The 23,620-nt window shown below is 46.3% G+C and overlaps 1 protein-coding gene across 2 annotated transcripts in view; it reads right to left on the minus strand.

The window, feature by feature from the left end:
- Positions 1-16,763, minus strand: part of TRIM46 (tripartite motif containing 46) — a 33,018-nt gene extending 16,255 nt beyond the window's left edge. For both annotated transcript variants that reach the window (XM_088444363.1, XM_088444362.1), the window contains exons 1-4: positions 16,673-16,763; positions 13,229-13,482; positions 12,971-13,092; positions 10,004-10,303 (exon numbers count right to left, since the gene is read on the minus strand). In XM_088444363.1, the coding sequence (XP_088300489.1) occupies positions 10,004-10,303; positions 12,971-13,092; positions 13,229-13,482; positions 16,673-16,738 (742 nt within the window). In that variant the 5' untranslated portion in view covers positions 16,739-16,763. The remainder of the gene's footprint in view (positions 1-10,003; positions 10,304-12,970; positions 13,093-13,228; positions 13,483-16,672) is intronic.
- Positions 16,764-23,620: the final 6,857 nt, after the last annotated feature.

Below are 23,620 nucleotides of genomic sequence, written 5' to 3' on the forward strand. Positions count from 1 at the left end.
CATCATCCTCTCCTTTCACCGCACTCAGCTGTCATTACAGTGATCTGTCACAACACTCATCTAACACCTGTCATCATCCTCTCCTGTCACCGCACTCACCTGTCAATACAATCATCTGTCACAACACTCATCGAACACCTATCATCCTCTCCTGTCACCGTACTCACCTGTCTTTACAGTCATCTGTCACACCACTCATCTACCACCTGTCACCATCCTCTCCTGTCACCGCACTTACCTGTCATTACAGTCATCTGTCACAACACTCATCTAAAACCTGTCACCATCCTCTCCTGTCATTAGTCATCTGTCACAAGACTCATCTAACACCTGACATCATCCTCTCCTGTCACCGCACTCACCTGTCATTACAGTCATCTGTCACAAGACTCAAACACCTGTCACCGCACTCACCTGTCATTACAGTCATCTGTCACAACACTCATCTAACACCTGTCATTATCCTCTCCTGTCACCGCACTCACCTGTCAATAGTCATCTGTCACAACACTCATCTAACACCTGTCATTATCCTCTCCTGTCACCGCACTCACCTGTCAATAGTCATCTGTCACAACACTCATCTAACACCTGTCATTATCCTCTCCTGTCACCACCCTCACCTGTCATTACAGTCATCTGTCACAACATTCATCTAACACCTGTCATCATCCTCTCCAGTCACTGCACTCACCTGTCATTACATTCATCTGTCACAACACTCATCTAACACCTGTCATCATCCTCTCCTGTCACCGCACTCACCTGTCATTACAGTCATCTGTCACAACACTCATCTAACACCTGTCATCATCCTCTCCTGTCACCGCACTCACCTGTCATTACAGTCATCTGTCACACCACTCATCTAACACCTGTCATCATCCTCTCCTGTCACCACACTCACCTGTCATCACAGTCATCTGTCACACTACTCATCTAACACCTGTCATCATACTCACCTGTCATTACAGTCATCTGTCACAACACTCATCTAACACCTGTCATCATCCTCTCCTGTCACCGCACTCACCTGTCATTACAGTCATCTGTCACAACACTCATCTAACACCTGTCATCATCCTCTCCTGTCACCGCACTCACCTGTCATTACAGTCATCTGTCACACCACTCATCTAACACCTGTCATCATCCTCTCCTGTCACCGCACTCACCTGTCATTACCGTCATCTGTCACACCACTCATCTAACACCTGACATCATCCTCTCCTTTCACCGCACTCACCTGTCATTACAGTGATCTGTCACAACACTCATCTAACACCTGTCATCATCCTCTCCTCTCACCGCACTCACCTGTCATTACAATCATCTGCCACAACACTCATCGAACACCTGTCATCATCCTCTCCTGTCACCGTACTCACCTGTCATTACAGTCATCTGTCACAACACTCATCTACCACCTGTCACCATCCTCTCCTGTCACCGCACTCACCTGTCATTACAGTCATCTGTCACAAGACTCATCTAAAACCTGTCACCGCACTCACCTGTCATTACAGTCATCTGTCACAAGACTCATCTAACACCTGACATCATCCTCTCCTGTCACCGCAATCACCTGTCATTACAGTCATCTGTCACAAGACTAATCTAAAACCTGTCACCGCACTCACCTGTCATTACAGTCATCTGTCACAAGACTCATCTGACACCTGACATCATCCTCTCCTGTCACCGCACTCACCTATCATTACAGTCATCTGTCACAAGACTCATCTAACACCTGTCATCATCCTCTCCTGTCACCGCACTCACCTGTCATTACAGTCATCTGTCACAAGACTCAAACACCTGTCACCGCACTCACCTGTCATTACAGTCATCTGTCACAACACTCATCTAACACCTGTCATTATCCTCTCCTGTCACCGCACTCACCTGTCAATAGTCATCTGTCACAACACTCATCAAACACCTGTCATCATCCTCTCCTGTCATTACAGTCATCTGTCACACCACTCATCTAACACCTGTCATCATCCTCTCCTGTCACCGCACTCACCTGTCATTACAGTCATCTGTCACACCACTCATCTAACACCTGTCATCATCCTCTCCTGTCACCGCACTCACCTGTCATTACAGTCATCTCTCACACCACTCATCTACCACCTGTCACCATCCTCTCCTGTCATTACAATCATCTGTCACAACACTCATCGAACACCTGTCATCATCCTCTCCTGTCACCGTACTCACCTGTCATTACAGTCATCTGTCACAACACTCATCTAACACCTGTCATCATCCTCTCCTGTCACCGCACTCACCTGTCATTACAGTCATCTGTCACAAGACTCATTTAACACCTGTCACCGCACTCACCTGTCATTACAGTCATCTGTCACACCACTCATCTAACACCTGTCATCATCCTCTCCTGTCACCGTACTCACCTGTCATTACAGTCATCTCTCACACCACTCATCTAACACCTCTCATCATTCTCTCCTGTCACCGCACTCACCTGTCATTACAGTCATCTGTCAGACCACTCATCTAACACCTGTCATCATCCTCTCCTGTCACCACACTCACCTGTCATTACCGTCATCTGTCACAAGACTCATCTAACACCTGTCACGGCACTCACCTGTCAATACAGTCATCTGTCACAAGACTCATCTAACACCTGTCACGGCACTCACCTGTCATTACAGTCATCTGTCACAACACTCATCTAACACCTGTCACCGCACTCACCTGTCATTACAGTCATCTGTCACAACACTCATCTAACACCTGTCATCATCCTCTCCTGTCACTGCACTCACCTGTCATTACAGTCATCTGTCACAACACTCATCTAACACCTGTCATCATCCTCTCCTGTCACCACCCTCACCTGTCATTACAGTCATCTGTCACAAGACTCATTTAACACCTGTCACCGCACTCACCTGTCATTACAGTCATCTGTCACACCACTCATCTAACACCTGTCATCATCCTCTCCTGTCACCATCCTCTCCTGTCATTACAGTCATCTGTCACACCACTCATCTAACACCTGACATCATCCTCTCCTTTCACCGCACTCACCTGTCATTACAGTCATCTGTCACACCACTCATCTAACACCTGTCATCATCCTCTCCTGTCACCATCCTCTCCTGTCATTACAGTCATCTGTCACACCACTCATCTAACACCTGTCATCATCCTCTCCTGTCACCACACTCACCTGTCATTACAGTCATCTGTCACAACACTCATCTAACACCTGTCATCATCCTCTCCTGTCACTGCACTCACCTGTCATTACAGTTATCTGTCACAACACTCATCTAACACCTGTCATCATCCTCTCCTGTCACCACACTCACCTGTCATTACAGTCATCTGTCACAACACTCATCTAACACCTGTCACCGCACTCACCTGTCATTACAGTCATCTGTCACAACACTCATCTAACACCTGTCATCATCCTCTCCTGTCACTGCACTCACCTGTCATTACAGTTATCTGTCACAACACTCATCTAACACCTGTCATCATCCTCTCCTGTCACCACCCTCACCTGTAATTACAGTCATCTGTCACAAGACTCATCTAACACCAGTCACCGCACTCACCTGTCATTACCGTCATCTGTCACAACACTCATCTACCACCTGTCACCACACTCACCTGTCATTACAGTCATCTGTCACACCACTCATCTAACACATGTCATCATCCTCTCCTGTCACCACACTCAACTGTCATTACAGTCATCTGTCACAAGACTCATCTAACACCTGTCACGGCACTCACCTGTCATTACAGTCATCTGTCACACCACTCATCTAACACCTGTCATCATCCTCTCCTGTCACCACACTCACCTGTCATTACAGTCATCTGTCACACTACTCATCTAACACCTGTCATCATACTCACCTGTCATTACAGTCATCTGTCACACCACTCATCTAACACCTGTCATCATCCTCTCCTGTCACCACACTCACCTGTCATTACAGTCATCTGTCACACTACTCATCTAACACCTGTCATCATACTCACCTGTCATTACAGTCATCTGTCACACCACTCATCTAACACCTGTCATCATCCTCTCCTGTCATCGCACTCACCTGTCATTACAGTCATCTGTCACACCACTCATCTAACACCTGTCATCATACTCTCCTGTCACCACACTCACCTGTCATTACAGTCATCTGTCACAAGACTCATCTAACACCTGTCACCACAATCACCTGTCATTACAGTGATCTGTCACAACACTCATCTAACACCTGTCATCATCCTCTCCTGTCACCGCACTCACCTGTCATTACAATCATCTGTCACAACACTCATCGAACACCTGTCATCATCCTCTCCTGTCACTGTACTCACCTGTCTTTACAGTCATCTGTCACACCACTCATCTACCACCTGTCACCATCCTCTCCTGTCAGCGCACTCACCTGTCATTACAGTCATCTGTCACAACACTCATCTAAAACCTGTCACCATCCTCTCCTGTCATTACAGTCATCTGTCACAAGACTCATCTAACACCTGACATCATCCTCTCCTGTCACCGCAATCACCTGTCATTACAGTCATCTGTCACAAGACTCATCTAAAACCTGTCACCGCACTCACCTGTCATTACAGTCATCTGTCACAACACTCATCTAACACCTGTCATTATCCTATCGTCACCGCACTCACCTGTCAATAGTCATCTGTCACAACACTCATCTAACACCTGTCATTATCCTCTCCTGTCACCGCACTCACCTGTCAATAGTCATCTGTCACAACACTCATCTAACACCTGTCATTATCCTCTCCTGTCACCACCCTCACCTGTCATTACAGTCATCTGTCACAACACTCATCTAACACCTGTCATCATCCTCTCCTGTCACTGCACTCACCTGTCATTACATTCATCTGTCACAACACTCATCTAACACCTGTCATCATCCTCTCCTGTCACCGCACTCACCTGTCATTACAGTCATCTGTCACAACACTCATCTAACACCTGTCATCATCCTCTCCTGTCACCGCACTCACCTGTCATTACAGTCATCTGTCACACCACTCATCTAACACCTGTCATCATCCTCTCCTGTCACCACACTCACCTGTCATCACAGTCATCTGTCACACTACTCATCTAACACCTGTCATCATACTCACCTGTCATTACAGTCATCTGTCACAACACTCATCTAACACCTGTCATCATCCTCTCCTGTCACCACACTCACCTGTCATTACAGTCATCTGTCACACCACTCATCTAACACCTGTCATCATCCTCTCCTGTCACCGCACTCACCTGTCATTACAGTCATCTGTCACACCACTCATCTAACACCTGTCATCATCCTCTCCTGTCACCGCATTCACCTGTCATTACCGTCATCTGTCACACCACTCATCTAACACCTGACATCATCCTCTCCTTTCACCGCACTCACCTGTCATTACAGTGATCTGTCACAACACTCATCTAACACCTGTCATCATCCTCTCCTGTCACCGCACTCACCTGTCATTACAATCATCTGCCACAACACTCATCGAACACCTGTCATCATCCTCTCCTGTCACCGTACTCACCTGTCATTACAGTCATCTGTCACAACACTCATCTACCACCTATCACCATCCTCTCCTGTCACCGCACTCACCTGTCATTACAGTCATCTGTCACAAGACTCATCTAAAACCTGTCACCGCACTCACCTGTCATTACAGTCATCTGTCACAAGACTCATCTAACACCTGACATCATCCTCTCCTGTCACCGCAATCACCTGTCATTACAGTCATCTGTCACAAGACTCATCTAAAACCTGTCACCGCACTCACCTGTCATTACAGTCATCTGTCACAAGACTCATCTGACACCTGACATCATCCTCTCCTGTCACCGCACTCACCTATCATTACAGTCATCTGTCACAAGACTCATCTAACACCTGTCATCATCCTCTCCTGTCACCGCACTCACCTGTCATTACAGTCATCTGTCACAAGACTCAAACACCTGTCACCGCACTCACCTGTCATTACAGTCATCTGTCACAACACTCATCAAACACCTGTCATCATCCTTTCCTGTCATTACAGTCATCTGTCACACCACTCATCTAACACCTGTCATTATCCTCTCCTGTCACCGCACTCACCTGTCATTACATTCATCTGTCACAACACTCATCTAACACCTGTCATCATCCTCTCCTGTCACCGCACTCGCCTGTCATTACAGTCATCTGTCACAACACTCATCTAACACCTGTCATCATCCTCTCCTGTTCAGCACTCACCTGTCATTACAGTCATCTGTCACACCACTCATCTAACACCTGTCATCATCCTCTCCTGTCACCGCACTCACCTGTCATTACCGTCATCTGTCACACCACTCATCTAACACCTGACATCATCCTCTCCTTTCACCGCACTCACCTGTCATTACAGTGATCTGTCACAACACTCATCTAACACCTGTCATCATCCTCTCCTGTCACCGCACTCACCTGTCATTACAATCATCTGCCACAACACTCATCGAACACCTGTCATCATCCTCTCCTGTCACCGTACTCACCTGTCATTACAGTCATCTGTCACAAGACTCATCTAAAACCTGTCACCGCACTCACCTGTCATTACAGTCATCTGTCACAAGACTCATCTAACACCTGACATCATCCTCTCCTGTCACCGCAATCACCTGTCATTACAGTCATCTGTCACAAGACTCATCTAAAACCTGTCACCGCACTCACCTGTCATTACAGTCATCTGTCACACCACTCATCTAACACCTGTCATCATCCTCTCCTGTCACCGCACTCACCTGTCATTACAGTCATCTCTCACACCACTCATCTACCACCTGTCACCATCCTCTCCTGTCACCGTACTCACCTGTCATTACAGTCATCTCTCACACCACTCATCTAACACCTGTCATCATTCTCTCCTGTCACCGCACTCACCTGTCATTACAGTCATCTGTCAGACCACTCATCTAACACCTGTCATCATCCTCTCCTGTCACCACACTCACCTGTCATTACCGTCATCTGTCACAACACTCATCTACCACCTGTCACCACACTCACCTGTCATTACAGTCATCTGTCACACCACTCATCTAACACCTGTCATCATCCTCTCCTGTCACCACACTCACCTGTCATTACAGTCATCTGTCACAAGACTCATCTAACACCTGTCACGGCACTCACCTGTCATTACAGTCATCTGTCACAAGACTCATCTAACACCTGTCACGGCACTCACCTGTCATTACAGTCATCTGTCACAACACTCATCTAACACCTGTCACCGCACTCACCTGTCATTACAGTCATCTGTCACAACACTCATCTACCACCTGTCACCATCCTCTCCTGTCACCGCACTCACCTGTCATTACAGTCATCTCTCACACCACTCATCTACCACCTGTCACCATCCTCTCCTGTCACCGTACTCACCTGTCATTACAGTCATCTGTCACAAGACTCATCTAAAACCTGTCACCGCACTCACCTGTCATTACAGTCATCTGTCACAAGACTCATCTGACACCTGACATCATCCTCTCCTGTCACCGCACTCACCTATCATTACAGTCATCTGTCACAAGACTCATCTAACACCTGTCATCATCCTCTCCTGTCACCGCACTCACCTGTCATTACAGTCATCTGTCACAAGACTCAAACACCTGTCATTACAGTCATCTGTCACACCACTCATCTAACACCTGTCATTATCCTCTCCTGTCACCGCACTCACCTGTCAATAGTCATCTGTCACAACACTCATCAAACACCTGTCATCATCCTCTCCTGTCATTACAGTCATCTGTCACACCACTCATCTAACACCTGTCATTATCCTCTCCTGTCACCGCACTCACCTGTCATTACATTCATCTGTCACAACACTCATCTAACACCTGTCATCATCCTCTCCTGTTCAGCACTCACCTGTCATTACAGTCATCTGTCACACCACTCATCTAACACCTGTCATCATCCTCTCCTGTCACCGCACTCACCTGTCATTACAGTCATCTGTCACACCACTCATCTAACACCTGTCATCATCCTCTCCTGTCACCGCACTCACCTGTCATTACAGTCATCTCTCACACCACTCATCTACCACCTGTCACCATCCTCTCCTGTCACCGTACTCACCTGTCATTACAGTCATCTCTCACACCACTCATCTAACACCTGTCATCATTCTCTCCTGTCACCGCACTCACCTGTCACTACAGTCATCTGTCAGACCACTCATCTAACACCTGTCATCATCCTCTCCTGTCACCACACTCACCTGTCATTACCGTCATCTGTCACAACACTCATCTACCACCTGTCACCACACTCACCTGTCATTACAGTCATCTGTCACACCACTCATCATCCTCTCCTGTCACCACACTCACCTGTCATTACAGTCATCTGTCACAAGACTCATCTAACACCTGTCACGGCACTCACCTGTCATTACAGTCATCTGTCACAACACTCATCTAACACCTGTCACCGCACTCACCTGTCATTGCAGTCATCTGTCACAACACTCATCTAACACCTGTCATCATCCTCTCCTGTCACTGCACTCACCTGTCATTACAGTTATCTGTCACAACACTCATCTAACACCTGTCATCATCCTCTCCTGTCACCACCCTAACCTGTCATTACAGTCATCTGTCACAAGACTCATCTAACACCTGTCACCGCACTCACCTGTCATTACAGTCATCTGTCACACCACTCATCTAACACCTGTCATCATCCTCTCCTGTCACCACACTCACCTGTCATTACAGTCATCTGTCACAAGACTCATCTAACACCTGTCACCGCACTCACCTGTCATTACCGTCATCTGTCACAACACTCATCTACCACCTGTCACCACACTCACCTGTCATTACAGTCATCTGTCATTACAGTCATCTGTCACACCACTCATCTAACACCTGTCATCATCCTCTCCTGTCACCACACTCACCTGTCATTACAGTCATCTGTCACAAGACTCATCTAACACCTGTCACCGCACTCACCTGTCATTACAGTCATCTGTCACACCACTCATCTAACACCTGTCATCATCCTCTCCTGTCACCACACTCACCTGTCATTACAGTCATCTGTCACACCACTCATCTAACACCTGTCATCATCCTCTCCTGTCACCACACTCACCTGTCATTACAGTCATCTGTCACAACACTCATCTAACACCTGTCATCATCCTCTCCTGTCACTGCACTCACCTGTCATTACAGTTATCTGTCACAACACTCATCTAACACCTTTCATCATCCTCTCCTGTCACCACCCTCACCTGTAATTACAGTCATCTGTCACAACACTCATCTAACACCTGTCACCGCACTCACCTGTCATTACAGTCATCTGTCACAACACTCATCTAACACCTGTCATCATCCTCTCCTGTCACTGCACTCACCTGTCATTACAGTTATCTGTCACAACACTCATCTAACACCTGTCATCATCCTCTCCTGTCACCACCCTCACCTGTAATTACAGTCATCTGTCACAAGACTCATCTAACACCTGTCACCGCACTCACCTGTCATTACAGTCATCTGTCACACCACTCATCTAACACCTGTCATCATTCTCTCCTGTCACCGCACTCACCTGTCATTACACTCACCTGCCATTACAGTCATCTGTCATTACAGTCATCTGTCACACCACTCATCTAACACCTGTCATCACCCTCTCCTGTCACTACACTCTCCTGTCATTACACTCACCTGTCACCGCAAAGTCCACAATCCAGTGTGTGTCACAGAATGACATCTCCTCATCAATGTCACATTTCAGTTTGAGGTTTTATTTCCCTCTCTGAGAAGTCAATGACTTTTGTTCCTAAACAAGCAAGGTGACGTCTACTACAGTGAGAAGATGGTGTCAGCTGTATGTGTGGCGTGATAGGTTACCTGGTGCAGGTGGCGTGTGCAGGTAGATGTCTTCACTGTACTCCCCATATCCAGCCTTATTGTAGCCCTTTACCCTCAGCACGTAGACACTGTCAGTGTCTGGCCCCTCTAGGATTGTGCTAAGGCTCCAGATCTCCTCCCTCCGCTGCCAGAGCTTGAGGGCCTTGTGCTTAGGGTCCGTTTTCCGGTACTCCACCGTATAGTGCCAGGCAGGTGCGGAATCCTGGGGGAGGCGCCAGCTCAGGTAGAGCTTATCATATGCATACGTGCGCTGTGTGTCGATGACTGGAGCATCTGGTGCTGTGGGAAGTAGAAGCGAGAATAGTAATGAGAGGAGAAAAGGGCGGCTGGAACTGGTGTCGGCAGAGGAGGGATACAAGGAGCATTCCATGCTAAGAAAGGGGGAAAGAGCGAGAGAGAGATCTCATTAATGCAGATCCCAGATCAGATAACGAGCAGGAACACACAGGCAAAGAGTCAGTCCCGGGAGCCTGGAAAGGCAAAGGTGACGGCGGGGACGTAGGAAGGGGCGGGGGAGGCGGAGGAGACAGAGGGACAAGGAGAAAGCTGGGGCTAGAGCAGGACGATCCCAAACATAAATCAGATTTAGAAATAAGCAGATAGAGATAAGTCAGAGTAGAGGCCGGCTAAGAACCTCAGGGTGGAGGATATCCTCAGCGGTAGATGGGGCACAGGAGGGAAGGAGAGGAGAAGGGAGGTTACAGCCTCCACTTGGGAGGCTGGGAGCGTAACTTGCCTCTGCTATCTCCAGGACTGTGCGTCACACTGAGAGGCCTACAAACAGAGAGAGGGACATGTGGGTCTGAGACGGGTCCACAGGGGGGGCTAACGCCGGGACACCTCCAGGGAGGCAGTGGGACCTCCGGGACTCCATTAGCCATTGCAGAACTAACTAAAGTCACGTATAGTCCTTACTTTGGAGGGGAAACACCCTTAGAAGTAATAGTAATGATAATATTAGGTACAATGAGAGGAATCGGTTACAGTGTGACGTACCTTTCATGGTGTTGGGTCTCATTTGTCGTCCTACATAGATGATTTCTCCAAGCAATTAGTTACATACTGCACACGGAGTACGACACCCAACACATGCCACGGAATGAGACCTCGGGCATTGGCCTACGGTCCTCTCTCTCTCTCTATATGTATTTATGGCATCGCTGGTTTCACCTCTTTCTCTGGATCTCACAGCCAAACCTTCTGTAAATTGCGGCACTGTATAGACCTTGCACTGTTCTCTCTCTTATATAGCGATGTGCCGGGACAGGCTCCGAGCCACACCACCAGCAACAAACCATTCCAACATGGAAGTCCGACCTGCCGAGAGATCCCAGTCCTGGGTGGTAACCCCTAGGTTGTATGTCTGCTGGTGAGGCCGCCATGTCAGGATCAGCTATAGATCATATAACCAGCAGCTATCCGGGCATCATAGTGGTCAGACTGGGAGTGGGGAGAGATCCTGACTAAGGCCATATGGGCATGTAGGGTACATACTGGTTTGGGCTCCCTTCCACTCTTCAGTTGTCAGACAAGAAAACATAAAGACAAGTTACAGTAGTCCGGGACCCTCGGCAGCAAAAGGTCTGGAGCCGGGAGCCTAGGATGATGCGGCTCTCAGTGGAGGCCATATGTAGGGGGATCACGGTTGACTGACACCGTCTATTTACCCAACACCGGTGATTTATATGTGATCTAGAGCCGGACTATAATGACTGAGAATTGTAGACAGTGGAGGCCTATGGTCTCAATTTATACAAGATAGTCTTCATTCTAGCCCCCTGCACCTGTCACAACCTGTGCAGCTCCTCTTTCCTGCCTGGGGTGTCGCTCTCTGCTCTAGTGCTTCTAGCACACTCAGCTGATGCAACAAACTGCTGAGATACAGACCAGAGTGTGCTAGAAGCACCAGAGCAGAGAGTGACACCCCAGCCAGGAAAGAGGAACTGCACAGGTTGAGACAGATGCAGGGTGCTAGAATTAACATTGCGAGACATAAACAACTTTTACCTTTAAATGAGTAGAGAAGCAGTGATCCAGGAGGCAAGAGGCAGTGTCTGTACAGGACATAGAAAATACGGACCACCGACTGCCCTCCACTAATAATCCCCGACACAGCTGCATCCACGTCCATCACTGAGGACCACCGACTGCCCTCCACTAATAATCCCCGACACAGCTGCATCCTCATCCATCACTGAGGACCAACTGCCCTCCACTAATAATCCCCGAAACAGCTGCATCCATGTCCATTACTGAGGACCACCGACTGCCCTCCACTAATAATCCCCGACACAGCTGCATCCCCGTCCATCACTGAGGACCACTGACTGCCCTCCACTAATAATTCCAGACACAGCTGCATCCCCGTCCATCACTGAGGACCACCGACTGCCCTCCACTAATAATCCCCGACACAGCTGCATCCCCGTCCATCACTGAGGACCACCGACTGCCCTCCACTAATAATCCCCGACACAGCTGCATCCCCATCCATCACTGAGGACCACCGACTGCCCTCCACTAATAATCCCCGACACAGCTGCATCCCCGTCCATCACTGAGGACCACCGACTGCCCTCCACTAATAATCCCCGACACAGCTGCATCCCCGTCCATTACTGAGGACCACCGACTGCCCTCCACTAATAATCCCGGATGCAGCTGCATCCATGTCCATCACTGAGAACCACCGACTGCCCTCCACTAATAATCCCCGACACAGCTGCATCCACGTCCATCACTGAGGACCACCGACTGCCCTCCACTAATAATCCCCGACACAGCTGCATCCACGTCCATCACTGAGGACCACCGACTGCCCTCCACTAATAATCCCCGACACAGCTGCATCCACGTCCATCACTGAGGACCACCGACTGCCCTCCACTAATAATCCCCGATACAGCTGCATCCCCGTCCATTACTGATGACCACCCTCACAATTACCTCGGACGAAGTTCAGCTCCATCAGAAACTTCAGCTCTCTACTGACGTCCATCTTGAAAGGCAGCAGAGGGGCGCAGGCCGCTGACCGGAAGCTCTGGACAGACTCTATAGCTCGTCCGATGCTGAGGATGGGATAAAGTGACATTATTAGTAACATAAGCCCTTCTATCTATTTCTCTTACCCCTGCCATACGCTGTCTGTCCCTACATCCCCCAATTCTGCCCTCTCGGGTCGGTTGCGACCCAGTCACCTCTTACCGTTCGTGCAGCTGCTTTGCTGCGAGGATAAAACATGGCTGCTCCGTCTCCTTCATCACCTCCTGAGCGTAGCTCACCAGCCCCGAGTTCTCCAACAGCGCTTGGCGCTCCCACACCTGGGCCTCCAGGATGCAACGCCGCTCACGCTGTCGATCCGCAATGTCCCTGGTCAGAGCCGCTTGCTTCTCATCGAGTACGGAGCGCAGAGCCCCGATGAGCTGCAGAGCCTCCTCCAGAGATTTTGCCCCGTTCAGCTGTGGGAGGGATTCCGGTTACAGTGTGGTTACTGGTTACTGCTGACATATGTTATGGTCATTTATACAGATGATGGTGGGGAGGGGGGGGGGCAATGATACTGCAGTGGGTGGGGACACTGGATCAGTGGGTAATGGGTGATGATACTGCAGTAAATGGGGGACACTGGATCAGTGGGAAAGGGGTAATGATACTGCAGTAGATGGGGGTCATTGGATCAGTGGGAAAGGGGTGATGATACTGCAGTGGATGGTGGTCACTGGATCAGTGGGTAATGGGTGATGATACTGCAGTGGATGGGGGACACTGGATCAGTGGGAAAGGAGTAATGATATTGCAGTGGATGGGGGTCACTGGATCAGTGGGAAAGAGGCGGTGATACTGCTGTGGATGGGGGTCACTAGATCAGTGGGAAAGAGGTGATGATACTGCAGTGGATGGGGGACACTGGATCAGTGGGAAAGGAGTAATGATATTGCAGTGGATGGGGGTCACTGGATCAGTGGGAAAGAGGCGGTGATACTGCTGTGGATGGGGGTCACTAGATCAGTGGGAAAGAGGTGATGATACTGCAGTGGATGGGGGTCACTTGATCAGTGGGAAAGGGGTGATGATATTGCAGTGGATGGGGGTCACTGGATTAGTGGGAAAGGGGGGATGATACTGCAGTGGATGGGGGATACTGGATCAGTGGTAAAAGGGGTGATGATACTGCAGTGGATGGGGGTTACTGGATCAGTGGGTAATGAGTAATGATACTGCAGTGGATTTGGGACACTGGATCAGTGAGAAAGGAGTGACGATACTGCAGTGTGTGGGGTCACTGGATCAGGGGGAAAGGGGTGATGACACTGCAGTGAATGGGGGTCACTGGATCAGAGGGAGGGGGTAATGATACTACAGTGGATGGGGGACACTGGATCAGTGGGTAATGGGTGATGATACTGCAGTGGGTGGGGTCACTGGATCAGTGGGAAAGGGGTGATGATACTGCAGTGAATGGGGGTCACTGGATCAGTGGGAAAGGGGTGATGATACTGCAGTGGGTGGGGACACTGGATCAGTGGGTAATGGGAGATGATACTGCAGTGGATGTGGGACACTGGATCAGTGGGAAAGAGGTGATGATACTGCAGTGGATGGGGGTCATTGGATCAGTGGGAAAGGGGTGATGATACTGCAGAGGATGGGGGTCACTGGATCAGTGGGTAATGGGTGATGATACTGCAGTGGATGGGGGGACACTGGATCGGAAAGGGGTAATGATATTGCAGTGGATGAGGGTCACTGGATCAGTGGGAAAGAGGTGATGATACTGTAGTGGATGGGGGTCATTGGATCAGTGGGAAAGGGGTGATGATACTGCAGTGGATGGGGGTCACTGGATCAGTGGGAAAGAGGTAATGATACTGCAGTGGATGGGGTTCACTTGATCAGTGGGAAAGGGGTGATGATACTGCAGTGGATGGGGGACACTGGATCAGTGGGAAAGGGGTGATGATACAGCAGTGGATGGGGGTCACAGGATTAGTGGGAAAGGGGTGAAGATACTGCAGTGGATGGGGGAAACTGGATCAGTGGGTAATGGGTAATGATACTGCAGTGGATGGGGGACACTGGATCAGTGGGTAATGGGTGATGATACTGCAGTAAATGGGAGTCACTGGATCAGTGGGAGGGGGTAATGATACTACAGTGGATGGGGGACACTGGATCAGTGGGTAATGGGTGATGACACTGCAGTGGGTGGGGACACTGGATCAGTGGGAAAGGGGTGATACTGCAGTGAATGGGGGTCACTTGATCAGAGGGAAAGGGGTAATGATACTGCAGTGGTTGGGGGGCACTGGATCAGTGGGTAATGGGTGATGATACTGCAGTGAATGGGGGACACTGGATCAGTGGGAAAGGCGCGATGATGCTGCAGTGGATGGGGGTCACTGGATCAGTGAGAAAAGGGTGATGATACTGCAGTGGGTGGGGACACTGGATCAGTGGGTAATGGGTGATGAAACTGCAGTGGATGGGGGACACTGGATCAGTGGGAAAGGGGTAATGATATTGCAGTGAATGGGGGTCACTGGATTAGTGGGAAAGAGGTGATGATACTGCAGTGGATGGGGGTCACTGGATCAGTGGGAAAGGGGTGATGATACTGCAGTGGAAGGGGGTCACTGGATCAGTGGGAAAGGGGTGATGATACTGCAGTGGATGGGGGTCACTGGATCAGTGGGAAAGGGGTGATGATATTGCATTGGATGGGGGTCACTGGATCAGTGGGAAAGGGGTGATGATATTGCAGTGGATGGGGGTCACTGGATCAGTGGGAAAGGGGTGATGATATTGCAGTGGATGGGGGACACTGGATCAGTGGGAAAGGGGTGATATTGCAGTGGATGGGGACACAGGATCAGTGGGAAAGAGGTGATGATACTGCAGTGGATGGGGGTCACTGGATCAGTGGAAAAGGGGTGATGATGCTGCAGTGGGTGAGGTCACGGGATCAGTGGGAAATGGGTGATGATACTGCAGTGGATGGGGGTCACAGGATCAGTGGGAAAGGGGTGATGATATTGCAGTGGATGGGGGTCACTGGATCAGTGGGAAAGGGGTGATGATACTGCAGTGGATGGGGGGACACTGGATCAGTGGGAAAGGGGTGATGATACTGCAGTGGATGGGGGGTCACTGGATCAATGGGAGGGGGGGTAATGATATTGCAGTGGATGGGGGTCACTGGATCAGTGGGAAAGGGGTGATGATATTGCAGTGGATGGGGGTCACTGGATCAGTGGGAAAGGGGTGATGATACTGCAGTGGATGGGGGTCACTGGATCAGTGGGAAAGGGGTGATGATACTGCAGTGGATGGGGGACACTGGATCAGTGGGTAATGGGTAATGATACTGCAGTGGATGGGGACACTGGATCAGTGGGAAAGGGGTGATGATACTGCAGTGGCTGGGGGTCACTGAATCAGTGGGAAAGGGGTGATGATACTGCAGTGGGTGGGGGACACTGGATCAGGGAGTGGGTAGCAGCGTGGTTACGTCAGATGAAGTAATGAGGAGTGTGATGGAAGGTGGGGACAGCGAGCCTGGTGGGAGGCGAGGCCAGTCAGATAATGGGTGGAGTCAATCCAGTTAGAGGTGTGGTTAGGTAAAGGTATGTGAATTTGGGTACAGCTTACCTCAGTCTGTCTCACACCTTCTTCCAGCTCACTGATCTGCCCTTGGACAAGCAACTGACTCCCCATGATGTACGCGATGCTCTTACCCAGTTTATCCTGCAAAGAAAAGCAAGAAATAGGGCAGAGGAATAAGGACTAACCATTGCAGAAAGAGGAATTTTATTATTATACAATAGGAATAGCGCGAACCTTACAGTGTAATATAAATGTGTCACATGTCACAGAGGAGCTGCCTGACCATATAATAGTACTTATACAATAGGAATAGCGCTCACCTTACTGTGTAATATAAATGTGTCACATGTCACAGAGGAGCTGCCTGACCATATGATAGTACTTATACAATAGGAATAGTGCTCACCTTACTGTGTAATATAAATGTGTCACATGTCACAGAGGAGCTGCCTGACCATATAATAGTACTTATACAATAGGAATAGCGCTCACCTTACTGTGTAATATAAATGTGTCACATGTCACAGAGGAGCCGCCTGACCATATAATAGTACTTATACAATAGGAATAGTGCGCACCTTACTGTGTAATATAAATGTGTCACATGTCACAGAGGAGCCGCCTGACCATATAATAGTACTTATACAATAGGAATAGCGCTCACCTTACTGTGTAATATAAATGTGTCACATGTCACAGAGGAGCCGCCTGACCATATAATAGTACTTATACAATAGGAATAGCGCTCACCTTACTGTGTAATATAAATGTGTCACATAGGAGCTGCCTGACCATATAATAGTACTTATACAATAGGAATAGTGCTCACCTTACTGTGTAATATAAATGTGTCACATGTCACAGAGGAGCTGCCTGACCATATAATAGTACTTATACAATAGGAATAGCGCTCACCTTACTGTGTAATATAAATGTGTCACATGTCACAGAGGAGCTGCCTGACCATATAATAGTACTTATACAATAGGAATAGTGCGCACCTTACTGTGTAATATAAATGTGTCACATGTCATAGAGGAGCTGCCAGACCATATAATAGTACTTATACAATAGGAATAGCGCGCACCTTACTGTGTAATATAAATGTGTCACATGTCACAGAGGAGCTGCCTGACCATATAATAGTACTTATACAATAGGAATAGTGCTCACCTTACTGTGTAATATAAATGTGTCACATGTCACAGAGGAGCTGCCTGACCATATAATAGTACTTATACAATAGGAATAGTGCTCACCTTACTGTGTAATATAAATGTGTCACATGTCACAGAGGAGCTGCCTGACCATATAATAGTACTTATACAATAGGAATAGCGCTCACCTTACTGTGTAATATAAATGTGTCACATGTCACAGAGGAGCTGCCTGACCATATAATAGTACTTATACAATAGGAATAGTGCTCACCTTACTGTGTAATATAAATGTGTCACATGTCACAGAGGAGCTGCCTGACCATATAATAGTACTTATACAATAGGAATAGTGCTCACCTTACTGTGTAATATATATGTGTCACATGTCACAGAGGAGCTGCCTGACCATATAATAGTACTTATATAATAGGAATAGTGCTCACCTTACTGTGTAATATAAATGTGTCACATGTCACAGAGGAGCCGCATGACCATATAATAGTACTTATACAATAGGAATAGCGCTCACCTTACTGTGTAATATAAATGTGTCACATGTCATAGAGGAGCTGCCTGACCATATAATAGTACTTATACAATAGGAATAGTGCGCACCTTACTGTGTAATATAAATGTGTCACATGTCATAGAGGAGCTGCCTGACCATATAATAGTACTTATACAATAGGAATAGTGCTCACCTTACTGTGTAATATAAATGTGTCACATGTCACAGAGGAGCTGCCTGACCATATAATAGTACTTATACAATAGGAATAGCGCTCACCTTACTGTGTAATATAAATGTGTCACATGTCACAGAGGAGCTGCCTCACCATATAATAGTACTTATACAATAGGAATAGTGCGCACCTTACTGTGTAATATAAATGTGTCACATGTCACAGAGGAGCTGCCTGACCATATAATAGTACTTATACAATAGGAATAGCGCGCACCTTACTGTGTAATATAAATGTGTCACATGTCACAGAGGAGCTGCCTGACCATATAATAGTACTTATACAACAGGAATAGCGCTCACCTTACTGTGTAATATAAATGTGTCACATGTCACAGAGGAGCTGCCTGACCATATAATAGTACTTATACAATAGGAATAGTGCTCACCTTACTGTGTAATATAAATGTGTCACATGTCACAGAGGAGCTGCCTGACCATATAATAGTACTTATACAATAGGAATAGTGCGCACCTTACTGTGTAATATAAATGTGTCACATGTCACAGAGGAGCTGCCTGACCATATAATAGTACATATACAATAGGAATAGTGCTCACCTTACTGTGTAATATAAATGTGTCACATGTCACAGAGGAGCTGCCTGACCATATAATAGTACTTATACAATAGGAATAGCGCGCACCTTACTGTGTAATATAAATGTGTCACATGTCACAGAGGAGCTGCCTGACCATATAATAGTACTTATACAATAGGAATAGTGCGCACCTTACTGTGTAATATAAATGTGTCACATGTCACAGAGGAGCCGCCTGACCATATAATAGTACTTATACAATAGGAATAGCGCTCACCTTACTGTGTAATATAAATGTGTCACATGTCACAGAGGAGCTGCCTGACCATATAATAGTACTTATACAATAGGAATAGCGCGCACCTTACTGTGTAATATAAATGTGTCACATGTCACAGAGGAGCTGCCTGACCATATAATAGTACTTATACAATAGGAATAGCGCGCACCTTACTGTGTAATATAAATGTGTCACATGTCACAGAGGAGCTGCCTGACCATATAATAGTACTTATACAATAGGAATAGTGCGCACCTTACTGTGTAATATAAATGTGTCACATGTCACAGAGGAGCCGCCTGACCATATAATAGTACTTATACAATAGGAATAGCGCTCACCTTACTGTGTAATATAAATGTGTCACATGTCACAGAGGAGCTGCCTGACCATATAATAGTACTTATACAATAGGAATAGTGCGCACCTTACTGTGTAATATAAATGTGTCACATGTCACAGAGGAGCTGCCTGACCATATAATAGAACTTATACAATAGGAATAGCGCTCACCTTACTGTGTAATATAAATGTGTCACATGTCACAGAGGAGCCGCCTGACCATATAATAGTACTTATACAATAGGAATAGTGCTCACCTTACTGTGTAATATAAATGTGTCACATGTCACAGAGGAGCTGCCTGACCATATAATAGTACTTATACAATAGGAATAGTGCTCACCTTACTGTGTAATATAAATGTGTCACATGTCACAGAGGAGCTGCCTGACCATATAATAGTACTTATACAATAGGAATAGCGCTCACCTTACTGTGTAATATAAATGTGTCACATGTCACAGAGGAGCTGCCTGACCATATAATAGTACTTATACAATAGGAATAGTGCGCACCTTACTGTGTAATATAAATGTGTCACATGTCACAGAGGAGCTGCCTGACCATATAATAGTACTTATACAATAGGAATAGAGTGCACCTTACTGTGTAATATAAATGTGTCACATGTCACAGAGGAGCTGCCTGACCATATAATAGTACTTATACAATAGGAATAGCGCTCACCTTACTGTGTAATATAAATGTGTCACATGTCACAGAGGAGCTGCCTGACCATATAATAGTACTTATACAATAGGAATAGTGCTCACCTTACTGTGTAATATAAATGTGTCACATGTCACAGAGGAGCTGCCTGACCATATAATAGTACTTATACAATAGGAATAGTGCTCACCTTACTGTGTAATATAAATGTGTCACATGTCACAGAGGAGCCGCCTGACCATATAATAGTACTTATACAATAGGAATAGCGCTCACCTTACTGTGTAATATAAATGTGTCACATGTCACAGAGGAGCTGCCTGACCATATAATAGTACTTATACAATAGGAATAGCGCTCACCTTACTGTGTAATATAAATGTGTCACATGTCACAGAGGAGCTGCCTGACCATATAATAGTACTTATACAATAGGAATAGCGCGCACCTTACTGTGTAATATAAATGTGTCACATGTCACAGAGGAGCCGCCTGACCATATAATAGTACTTATACAATAGGAATAGTGCGCACCTTACTGTGTAATATAAATGTGTCACATGTCACAGAGGAGCTGCCTGACCATATAATAGTACTTATACAATATGAATAGCGCTCACCTTACTGTGTAATATAAATGTGTCACATGTCACAGAGGAGCCGCCTGACCATATAATAGTACTTATACAATAGGAATAGTGCTCACCTTACTGTGTAATATAAATGTGTCACATGTCACAGAGGAGCTGCCTGACCATATAATAGTACTTATACAATAGGAATAGTGCTCACCTTACTGTGTAATATAAATGTGTCACATGTCACAGAGGAGCTGCCTGACCATATAATAGTACTTATACAATAGGAATAGTGCGCACCTTACTGTGTAATATAAATGTGTCACATGTCACAGAGGAGCTGCCTGACCATATAATAGTACTTATACAATATGAATAGCGCTCACCTTACTGTGTAATATAAATGTGTCACATGTCACAGAGGAGCCGCCTGACCATATAATAGTACTTAAACAATAGGAATAGTGCTCACCTTACTGTGTAATATAAATGTGTCACATGTCACAGAGGAGCTGCCTGACCATATAATAGTACTTATACAATAGGAATAGTGCTCACCTTACTGTGTAATATAAATGTGTCACATGTCACAGAGGAGCCGCCTGACCATATAATAGTACTTATACAATAGGAATAGCGCTCACCTTACTGTGTAATATAAATGTGTCACATGTCACAGAGGAGCTGCCTGACCATATAATAGTACATATACAATAGGAATAGCGCTCACCTTACTGTGTAATATAAATGTGTCACATGTCACAGAGGAGCTGCCTGACCATATAATAGTACTTATACAATAGGAATAGCGCTCACCTTACTGTGTAATATAAATGTGTCACATGTCACAGAGGAGCCGCCTGACCATATAATAGTACTTATACAATAGGAATAGCGCTCACCTTACTGTGTAATATAAATGTGTCACATGTCACAGAGGAGCTGCCTGACCATATAATAGTACTTATACAATAGGAATAGCGCTCACCTTACTGTGTAATATAAATGTGTCACATGTCACAGAGGAGCTGCCTGACCATATAATAGTACTTATACAATAGGAATAGCGCGCACCTTACTGTGTAATATAAATGTGTCACATGTCACAGAGGAGCTGCCTGACCATATAATAGTACTTATACAATAGGAATAGTGCTCACCTTACTGTGTAATATAAATGTGTCACATGTCACAGAGGAGCTGCCTGACCATATAATAGTACTTATACAATAGGAATAGCGCTCACCTTACTGTGTAATATAAATGTGTCACATGTCACAGAGGAGATCCCTGACCATATAATAGTACTTATACAATAGGAATAGCGCGCACCTTACTGTGTAATATAAATGTGTCACATGTCACAGAGGAGCCGCCTGACCATATAATAGTACTTATACAATAGGAATAGCGCGCACCTTACTGTGTAATATAAATGTGTCACATGTCACAAAGGAGCTGCCTGACCATATAATAGTACTTATACAATAGGAATAGTGCGCACCTTACTGTGTAATATAAATGTGTCACATGTCACAGAGGAGCTGCCTGACCATATAATAGTACTTATACAATAGGAATAGCGCTCACCTTACTGTGTAATATAAATGTGTCACATGTCACAGAGGAGCTGCCTGACCATATAATAGTACTTATACAATAGGAATAGCGCTCACCTTACTGTGTAATATAAATGTGTCACATGTCACAGAGGAGCCGCCTGACCATATAATAGTACTTATACAATAGGAATAGCGCTCACCTTACTGTGTAATATAAATGTGTCACATGTCACAGAGGAGCTGCCTGACCATATAATAGTACTTATACAATAGGAATAGTGCTCACCTTACTGTGTAATATAAATGTGTCACATGTCACAGAGGAGCTGCCTGACCATATAATAGTACTTATACAATAGGAATAGTGCTCACCTTACTGTGTAATATAAATGTGTCACATGTCACAGAGGAGCCGCCTGACCATATAATAGTACTTATACAATAGGAATAGTGCTCACCTTACTGTGTAATATAAATGTGTCACATGTCACAGAGGAGCTGCCTGACCATATAATAGTACTTATACAATAGGAATAGTGCTCACCTTACTGTGTAATATAAATGTGTCACATGTCACAGAGGAGCTGCCTGACCATATAATAGTACTTATACAATAGGAATAGTGCGCACCTTACTGTGTAATATAAATGTGTCACATGTCACAGAGGAGCTGCCTGACCATGTAATAGTACTTATACAATAGGAATAGCGCTCACCTTACTGTGTAATATAAATGTGTCACATGTCACAGAGGAGCCGCCTGACCATATAATAGTACTTATACAATAGGAATAGTGCTCACCTTACTGTGTAATATAAATGTGTCACATGTCACAGAGGAGCTGCCTGACCATATAATAGTACTTATACAATAGGAATAGTGCTCACCTTACTGTGTAATATAAATGTGTCACATGTCACAGAGGAGCTGCCTGACCATATAATAGTACTTATACAATAGGAATAGCGCTCACCTTACTGTGTAATATAAATGTGTCACATGTCACAGAGGAGCCGCCTGACCATATAATAGTACTTATACAATAGGAATAGTGCTCACCTTACTGTGTAATATAAATGTGTCACATGTCACAGAGGAGCTGCCTGACCATATAATA

This window comes from Taudactylus pleione, unplaced genomic scaffold (genome assembly GCF_031769625.1).
Source record: "Taudactylus pleione unplaced genomic scaffold, aTauple2 ptg000357l, whole genome shotgun sequence".
NCBI classification, from domain to species: Eukaryota; Metazoa; Chordata; class Amphibia; order Anura; family Myobatrachidae; genus Taudactylus; species Taudactylus pleione.